At 45.4% G+C, this 9789-nt stretch overlaps 1 protein-coding gene across 1 annotated transcript in view; it reads left to right on the top strand.

The window, feature by feature from the left end:
• LOC114063846 (ovomucoid-like) overlaps positions 1–7681 on the top strand; it is a 12177-nt gene extending 4496 nt beyond the window's left edge. Inside the window, exons 7-8 of the mRNA XM_027896411.1 lie at positions 535–656; positions 7573–7681. Of these exons, the coding sequence (XP_027752212.1) occupies positions 535–656; positions 7573–7681 (231 nt within the window). The remainder of the gene's footprint in view (positions 1–534; positions 657–7572) is intronic.
• The last annotated feature ends 2108 nt before the right edge of the window (positions 7682–9789 follow it).

Here is a 9789-nt window from a genome sequence, read left to right as displayed (position 1 = left end):
CCACGGTTCAGATATGTGGTCCCTGCTCTGACCTTGGAACACAACAGGCAGTGGGTGTTGAGACCTTCATTTACTGGGAAACTGGATGAGCAAGAGATGCCATGTCATCCTGTCTGTGGGAGAGCAGGAGGGTCCTGTACTACCAGCACTATTAGTAGTGGTGATTTCCCAGGTTGGAGTGCTTGCTGCAGTGGAGCTTGTGACCACCTCCTTTCTGTTCACTTGCCTCTGCTTGCCTGTTTAACCAGGGCAGACAGTGGGAGAGCCAGTCTGGAAATATCAGCATGGTCATTTCACTACATATAATAGTATTTATTATATCTTTTTGCCTCCAACATCTCCCTACTTCAGGCTCTTCCAAGCAAGAACATTCTCTGCCTCTGAGTTTGCAGAATTGCTGGAACAACAGAGCCCTGCTCCTGAAAAGTGCTTTTATGCTTTGCCATATCATGAATATTAAATAAACATAAAGCACTTATGTAGGAAGATACAGGGAACAAAAGCTTTAAAACCTGTTTTTTGCTCCATTATTAGCCACAGTCCATTGACTGCACCCAGCAGAAGGGCAGCAACATCTGCACCTCCGAGTACAACCCCATCTGCGGCTCTGATGGCAGAACCTATGGAAACAAGTGCCAGTTCTGCAACGCATTTAAGTAAGTACAGAGCTCACAGTGTGGCCATGAAACCAGAGGAGCTGGAGCCCACTCACAGTGGTGGCAACTGGTGTGGGATCCCCAGAGCTCCCATTAGCTCCTTGATAAACCCATCTGGGCCCTGTATTCCTCTCCCAGTGCTCACTCCTATGTTACCACCCCAGGCACTGCAGATCTTAAGTCTGAGTGAGTCTTCTCCTTCCCTTGCAATTAAAATCAGATTCCCACTTGCAGGCTCATAGCATTGCTGAGTCCCTCCCGGTCAGGGTAATTGAAACTGTAACCGCAGGAGGTGTTCAAAATTATGGGGTTTGTCCCAAATCTCTTTAACATATGAAAGTATGTAACCCAGGGAATCAGAGAAGAGATGAAACATTGAGTGAATTACTTTATGAGCTGGATAGCACAAGGGCATTTGGCTTATTTGAGTGAAGTTAGACCATGAAAATGAGGTCCATGTCCTTAACTTGGGTCTCTCTTTTCAGCCGCAACAGTGGAGCTCTGTTCTTCAGACACCTTGGCGAGTGCTAAGCGCTGGAGCTGGACCCTTCATCATGACTTTTCCCTTGCAAATTCTGCAATCAAACACGCTCTTCCTTGCTCCCTCAACTGTTATGCATTTGTCTCTGCTTTGATTGATCAATAAACTAAATGCAGCCACAATCTTTGCCATGGATTTTTGGTTTTGGTTTTATTGCCATGGTCTTCAGGCTTTTGGGTACCTATCTGTCAGGCAGGAGAAGCTGTGGAGTAAACCACAGTACAGAACAAAACTTAACACCCATCATACACCCACCCAAGCCCTCAGGAGAGTGTCAAACCATCAGAAGAGAAACCAAGTTATAAAATAGTGCCACTTTCTTAATTTTGATGTCTTATAGAGTGAAAATGGATTTGTCTTAGTTACAGCTCTGGGACATGGAGGAATTGGTCCTTTTAAGGGGCCTTGACATAGGGGTATGGCCCTGAGAAAGTGTGAAAGGTGGCCATGATCAGCCCTAGCTAGTCTCACCTGGGCAAGGGGTGGGTCTGGGGGTGCGTTATAAAAAGGAGGATTATGTCAAAGGGAGGATCTACCTCATAGGGAAGAAAATTAGGAACTGCTGCTTCCTTGAAGGGTGTGTCCACCGAGACTGTGCTCATCAGCAGAAAATTGCAGCAAGCTACGCAAGGCTGTAATGAGCCTAATGAGAACCTGAGGAGAAATTAGACTGGGCTCAGGCTTTCAGCTCCTTGAAGAAGAGAACTGAAAAGCTGTACTGGGGGTATTTGAGGCAGAAATAAGGCAGGGGACCCTTCGGGAAAAGGTCTTGGATATTCTCACTCCAGGAAAGAAGGGCCAGCAGATGTGTTAGTAGCTCCAACATGTTTTCTATCTTGGGGAAAAAAGGTATGGAGATAACATCTTTATGGGAGCCTAAAGAATGCACTGGAGGAGCAGTGATATATATGAATGTTCACGATGATGTGCCATATTTTTGGGTGAGTCAAGGGGTTAATATGCAAACAGCATAGGCAAAAATTCCCAAGTGTCATGGCTCACACATTCCCTTCCTCATCCTTTCTCTACCTCCCATTCTCATGTTATGCAAAAGAACAGCTCTTGATAAGGCTGATATTTAGACAAAATCTGTGGCTTCCAAGCCTTTTCTTTGGGTCTTGCTTCCTGAAGTAGATAATTTCTTGAAAAGGTTATAAAGAAATCACATCATGGCTTTGTGTGTGCTCTTAAGAAAAGACAGACTGGAGAGTCATGAGAGTCCTCACTGTTTACCTGCTTGAGTGTCTGAAGAATAGTTAAGGAACAATAGCTGGTGGATGTGAACAGAGACCTGTCAGCTCAGGACAGAGCTTGGCTATGATTTCTTGTTGGACAAGAAGGTTTGTAGAGTGACCACAGACCAGTGCAGTTTCGGCCATAGAAAGAAATTGTTTTCAATGACAAGGTCTTACAGTGAAGCTCCTCTGCCGTGGCAGGTTCTGCCTGAGGATTCCAGATACTTTCTTAGGAGCTCAGAAGTCTTTGGAAAAGCCCAAAGAGTAGCTCACCTGAAGCAAAAGGGAGGGAAAATTGTGAACATGTGATTGTATCCCAAATGCTTTGTGAGCCCATAAGCAAGTACTCTTAAGAAGGTCAAAGATTTGTAGTATTTAAGTCAAAAGACTGGTCCAGTACAGGCTAGTACTCACACTGACACTAGTAAGGCTTTGCCCAGCTAACCCTTAGGCTGCAAAACAAGGTCCAGGTGCCTTTCTTCTATCCCAGATTGTCAGAGGGACATAATTCCCTCACCTACACCAGCAAGTGGACTGCTCAGATGTTATAAAGAAGTGGAAATGGTTAATAACAATAATCATCTGTGTGGTAATTTAGTCTTTTCCCCTCCTCAGCCCGGAAGGGATTGGTCCCTGCCGTGCGTTTGCTGAGGCTTTAGCCAGTGGGTTGTGCTGCAGCAACCGAAATGTTTGGGCAGATAAGGGACTGAGGCACTTAGGCTGTGGTCATGAACAGTGACGTAGGAAACTGGGAAAGACAAACAAGTAGTGCTGTGAGTGGCAGATCTGAGCGTGGTTTTGAACGGCGCTGTGGCTGACGGACTTGATATCTAAATTATATGAGAGGCTGTGTTGTGAGCTCACCCCTAATAGACATCTGAGGATTCACCTGTCAGTCACGGTTTCTCTGCTGTGTGGATTTTCAGATGTCTAGCAGGCTGCGTACTGTAATGCTTCCCCAGATGTAGGACACCCAAAACATTGCTTTCTCACAGAGACTCCCTCCCTTGCTGGCTTGGGATGTTAGTAGCATCTTTCCTCTGTTGCTTAAAAAATGTATAAAAATGTCTTTATTATTTTTTTTTTCCTATGTAAAATTTGGTTGGAACTGGTTGTGGATTAAAAATTTACTGGGGAAACCAACAAAGAGATGTATCTGTACACATTGCTGTCCTAAGCCTTGTCTCCTTAGGAAAGCATATTAACATTTGAGCTTATTCTTATCTGAAGAGGTGTTTGGTGAATGGTGCAGCTGAACACAAATCCTTGCGCAGCCTCAGCTGGAAATAGAGCTCAGATCTCCCTATTCCCCATCAAATTCCCTTCATTGCCACTTGCTGTGGGAGCAGAGCCCTAACATACGTTGGGGAATGTGAAAAACTGGAAAACATTGACAGAGTTTAAATAGTCCAGAGAGGAGAGTCATCAGTCCTATCTCTGGGACTGTGCACACAGCGATGAGAGCATGTCACATCTGAGCGCTTGTCCACCCCAACTCAACAAATTTAGAACTATCCTCAAAAATAGCCAGGGAACAACGTATAATTGGTTTCACAGACAACACATTCTCATGCTGTGATTTATTTCGTAACGTCTAGTGAGTGTCATCACGCTGCGCTCAAAGGCTTGGAACTGGCATTCAGCAAGGGCCCAGAGAATGAAAATTACCAGCTTCCCCGATGAATCACCGCTTTGAAAATTCACCCTTGTGAGAATCCTGTGACTATTTGGAAAAAAAAAATAAATAATTATATTACAAGCCTGTCTATCACTCATATAATTAGCCCTTTCTAGGTTTGATGTGGACAGGGCAGCATTCCTTAAAGCACAATAAACCGGCCAGGACCAATAATGGCTTTAGAAACCAAGTGGAGAAGTTCTCACAATTAAGGTGGGGAATGAGGACAGTAATGGACAGGCACATAAATACACAGAAAGGCAGGTCTGTATGCACACACTGTTGGGCTCCGGGGCTGAGACGACACCTCCCGCTCCAATCACTGGGCTTGGACTAAAGAGCTACCTGCAGCATGAAGGCAACAGGTGCCTTAGTGCTTCTCAGCCTGCTGCTGCTCTCTTTCTTCTCGGGTAAGTGATCTTTTCCCTAGCCTAGGAAAAAAAAAAAAACACCCAAAACCTCTCCTGACAACAAACTTCAGAGAGCCTTGATCGCTGGCTGACAGGCTTGAAGATAAAGCTGAGCAAGTAGAAAATATCTGCGGAACTTGCTCGCTCGTATGACATATTTCCACTCCTTGTGTGCCTCCACAGTGAATAACACAGCAGAGGTGTAACTGGGAGACAGAACAAGCAAATTCTGAGCGTCTCTTCAGCAAATGTACCAAAGCAGAGTGTAATTATGAGTTTTTGGTATGAATGTTCACTGGAGAGTTTTGCTGAACCAGTTAGAGAACTCACTCACCTCAGGGTCATCTGCTCTTGTTTTGATCCTAAGCATCTTGGTATTTGGTGTTTTCCTTGGAGATGTGGAAACGTAATTAGGGGAAAGTTTCAGCATTCGTTGATGTTGCAGAGAAAAGCTTGAAAATTAAATTCAAATGGCCTCAAGGAGTCAGAACAAAGAGGGCAAATTAAAAGGATTCAGCAACTATTTATCTGGAGATTTACACATCTCTCTGATGATGTGGGGAAGCTGAGTGATGATTTTTGAACATATAGATCATGTCAGTGTTATCACTTGCTTGAGTCCAGCTGACCCAGCTCTGCAAGGTTTGTGGCAGAATGTGTGGAACAAGAATTATTTATACTTGTTTTTCTGCAAATAATTTGAATAAAGAATTCACTTGAGAAAATGGCAAGCTGTGCATGGAGAAAAGAGGTGAATTGCTTTGTACACATTATTCATTATGAAATATTCATCTATCTCTAATTGAGTCTTAATTGGGACGGGGTTCTGTCAGAAGGCTTAAGCTTCCTTCCAAGGCCGGGCAGAATAGCAGCAAACTCTGTGATCTCCTGTAAAATAAACAGATGTCAAGAGGCATCATCACAAAGTCTTCTGTAGCTGCATGTAATATTTATAAGACCTATCTAATGAGCTGTTTTGTAAATAATATGCAGATGGCCATACCAGTGCCTTTACAATTAAGGCAGCCTGGCCAAATCTGAGGACAGCACCAGGGATAAAACACCAAAGGGCAAAAATAGTAGGGGAGGCTGATGCATGATGTTCGGGCTGAGTGGGATTTCCACTGGGGAGGGCAGAGTGTAGGACAAGGCCTTCCCACCTCCTGTCCCAATCTCCCTCCTGCCCAGAGCCACCCGAGCAGCATCACAGCTGGCAGTGACCCCGCTGGCCCAGCAGGTACAGCCTCAAATCCAAACCTCCACTGCTGTGTGAGATGCTGGGAATTTGTCCCACAGTGCTGTGACCCAGATTCTGCGAATCTGCATTCAAGCCACCCTCGAGTGTCAGGCTCCCCCTTAGAAACATGGCAGAGTTGCCCCATTTCACAGCTCTGACTCAACCTACACACCTGACTGCAGGCTTTGCTGGGAAGAAATATAGAGAGGATGGACTGATCAGCTCCAAGCTGAGAGCCTGTGGTTACAGAAGGTATTTTTGTGCTCATACTGACTGGCACTGCCTGTTCTGCTCTGTGTCACCCCATTACGTCTCTATCTCGCCCAGGATGAGCCTGTTCTGGGAGAGCCTCTGGGCTGTAAGGTCCCCCCTCTCCATGGCATGCTCCTGTTAACAGTACCGTCCATTTGGACTGTTCAGAGGTGCAGGAGCCTAAAAGCCTTAAAAGCCAATATAGCTTTAAAATCTCTGGGAGCACGGCTCCAGATCCGATATGGCAGCTTGTTTCCCTGGGAGTGGCTGCTTTCCAGGAGACTGGGTTATGTGTCTGAGGTGTAGTTAGCAGCTGAACGACTGATTGCATGGTATTTTAGTAACATTTTTCAAAATACAAAAATACTAAAAAGCAATTAAGGTAATGTATTTCCTGCCCCCTCTTCTGCTGTGCAGGATGACAGAGTAAGAAAAACCTGGAGTATGTTTCACTGTGATTTGCATAAAGGGTTTGTGACTTTAGTTCAGACTCTATCAGAAAGTAATGCTGATGCATAAAATCTCTATTTGTTCTTTGGATTTTATTAAAATTTCTTCTCTTTTTTTTAGTTCCAGATGTGGCAGGTCAAGACATTGAAGAGGTTAGTGCTGCTGTTTCTGCTTGCTGAATCTGCACTTCATAGAATTATGGAATCATTCAGGTTGGAAAAGGCCTCCAAGATCGTTGAGTCCAACCTTTAACCAATCACACCTTGTCAACTGGACTATAGCTCTAAGTGCCACATCCAGTCATGGCATTCCACTGTAGAGGAATTTTTTTAAAACCAAAATCTTGGTGCTGGGTAAAGAGTTTTTAATGTCTGCTGGGAACAGGTGGGCTGTTGCAAGAATTCCCAACACTGGGGACTTCATCCCTACAGAGGGGATCCTATATGTGGCCATGTTAGGAGGAAGACTAGGGAAAAAGATGATTGGTTTAGGAAATGTTTCGCATGGTTACATCTGGGGTGTTTGCACAGGGGCAATGTTTACACACTGCACCGCTTTTGACTCGGCTCCACTGTCCAATATTTTCATGAAACAAATGGACTCCTGGGTGTTCTATTCCCCAAAATCAGGTCCATCACTGAGACTTATATAGAGACAAGATACCTGTACACTTCCTGGGCACCATTTTTAATTCATCACAGACTACGGTTTTCTCCTCCTTCCTCTGGGAAGGCAGAGGCTCAGCAAGCACCAAGCTGAGTGCAGAGTTTCGCAAGATGCATAAGGCCATGCAGCAGGGAGGTAACTTGGCTCCAAATGCCTGACAGAGCATCAGTGCTGACTCTTGCCCTGCATGCCTAGGCTAATCTACTCCTGTCACTGGGAGATCAAGAGTTTTCCAAGGTGACTACAGTTTCCCTCCACAAACAAGGAGCAAAAATTCCCCTGAAATGCAGCTTCTGCTCATTTCTGAGAGGGCGTTTTCTTTGTGTGTCATCACTTGACAGAAAAAGCATTACTTCAGTGACCTTGTGTCTAATTTGGAAAGTGAAACAAAGAGTATGGGAGTCCTGAAAGATTTGGTTTTTTTCAATTTCTTGTGCAGATTTGTAGAGAGTTCGTAAACAGAAGCGTGTACTGCACGAGGGAGTCCAACCCTCACTGCGGCACTGATGGCATCACGTACGGGAACAAGTGCGCCTTCTGCAAGGCAGTGCTGTAAGTGACACAGAGGGAGTGGAAATAAGAGAGAGTTGGCTTCATTTCCATGTATCTAATGATGTTTTTCATGGAGGGGAGGCCCTGCATCCAGGTTGCTCCTGTTATATGGACCAGGTCCTGAATTGTGCCAAGCAGAATATTTCCTCCTTGGGGCGAGTTAATTTTATTTCATTTCTAGGCGTTGCAGGCTGCTGGTTGCCATGATGAGAGGCAGCACGGGGCCTGGGAGGCAATTGCATCTTGCCTGTACCTTCCACACGCACTAAATTGATGCACAATTCCCAGTATATGCCACAGGCTGCAGCTCTCACTGCCCACACTCCTGGGTACTGAGAAGTGCCTGGAGGAATGTGGGAGCTGAGCCATGCCAAGCTATTCCTGAAAAGTCTGAATGAACTTTGTGGAACAAGACACAAGATCTCAGAGGAGGAACATGATGTTTCTCCTTTTCCTGAGCTCTGTCACCTTTTAAAGGAGATGCAACAGGAGCCAGCCCCCCTCTCTGGAATGTGCTTGCAAAACATAATTTTTTTCTCTAACAATCCTTATATTTAGTGTGCACTTAAGGCTGTCTTATTCCAGGGAAAATTAGAGAAGAAAAAGGAGAGGGGAAAATGGCGTGATGTTCCCTGTGAGGCACCAGGTTAAGCTGGCACAAGTCAGGCCTGTATAGGATGGATGAGTGCTCTGTCCCACACTGCTGCATGTTACTTTGTGCTTGGCCTAAATCTCTCTTGCTCTTTTTACAGGAGAAGTGGAGGAAAAATAAGATTAAAGCACCTGGGGAAATGCTGAGTCCTCATTGTCAAGGAGCAGCAAGAGCTGAGCCCCGTCGGCGGCGACCGCAGAGAGCTGTGCATGGACACAGGAGCAGCCTGCCCTCACCTCTGCTGTCTCTGCTCAATAAAATAAACCTCAGCACGATGCCTTGGCTGGACTCTTTTTTCCATAATACCCAGAAAAAACACTTTGATCCAGCCGTGCTGGAACCTAATGCATGGCTTTGCACTATTGCATCACCCTCTTCCCGGGAAGAAAGGCGCTCCCTGTGCCGGAGTGGTGATTCCCACGGTGAATCCTGTGTCCTCCTGTCCCCAGCAGCCACAGCTCTTCTGTCCCGTCCTACCTGGAAAACTGACACACACTTGCTGGGCAGCCAAGCAGCTCCTGCTTGAGGGCTCCTGCCCGACTCTCCCCATCCCAGGGGGTGGGTGACAGCGGGTGCCCCGATTCTCTTCCCAGCTTCCCTAGACATGTTCCTTCCTCTCTCAGAGGTTATTGTGGGAGGGTGACGGGAGAGCTGGTGAACAGTGTGACTGCATATGCCTCATCTCCTTCAGAAAGCAGAGACAAGCAAGCTTGAGGGTAGGGAATATTGCTCCATTTAAGCCTGCACCAAGATGATGGCAGGTGGAGGCTGGTTTTAGGCAGAAGCTGCAAGGCTCTTCCCAAATCAGTCTTTTTTCCTCTTCCTTATAAGAGAATGCTTTGTCTTGAAAACTGGGAACTCACCAGCATTAGTTTCCTGCTGCCAAGTGGCTTCTCATGTTAATAAAATTATGTTTAGAAGAGCACCAGATTGTATAAAGTGTTAATAATTAAAAAAAAAAAAAAAATCCCTGGAGGAGAAGAGCTATGGGCTTCTTCCTCTCTCCTCTAGGATAAATCTGCCCTAAATCATACACAGACCTTGATTTTCTAGGCATAAATATTTGCATTTATTTAACATTTTTAATGCACATAGACTTAGTCCTTTCTTTATTTTTCACACTGCTGCCCTCTCTCTTCTTCATGCTGGCTGGAAAATCCTTCTTTGTGCAAACACAAGAAACATAATTCTCTCCCCATTCATTGTGAAAAATTCTCACAGGGAAATACTTGTGGCATCCTCTTGTTAAAACATTGGCAGCAGATCAATGGGACACCAGCTCCTTCATGTTAAACACTTAATTTTCAAAGGGAGCATTAGATTTTATCATGAGCCTCAGGGGTCAACATCTTTTGCAAGCACCTAAATGCTGAGCACCTAAACCTCTGGACCTTGTTTGGACAGAGCTTGAGTGTTTGCCTCTCATGCCACAATCCCCGCTTTGAACTCAGTTGGGGCAC

Source organism: Empidonax traillii, unplaced genomic scaffold (assembly GCF_003031625.1).
Source record: "Empidonax traillii isolate 1590-97213 ecotype Southwest subspecies unplaced genomic scaffold, ASM303162v1 scaffold495:size1017845, whole genome shotgun sequence".
Lineage (NCBI taxonomy): Eukaryota > Metazoa > Chordata > Aves > Passeriformes > Tyrannidae > Empidonax > Empidonax traillii.
The sequence above is the reverse complement of the archived record's forward strand: the minus strand, read 5'-3'. Positions and strand labels throughout refer to the sequence as shown.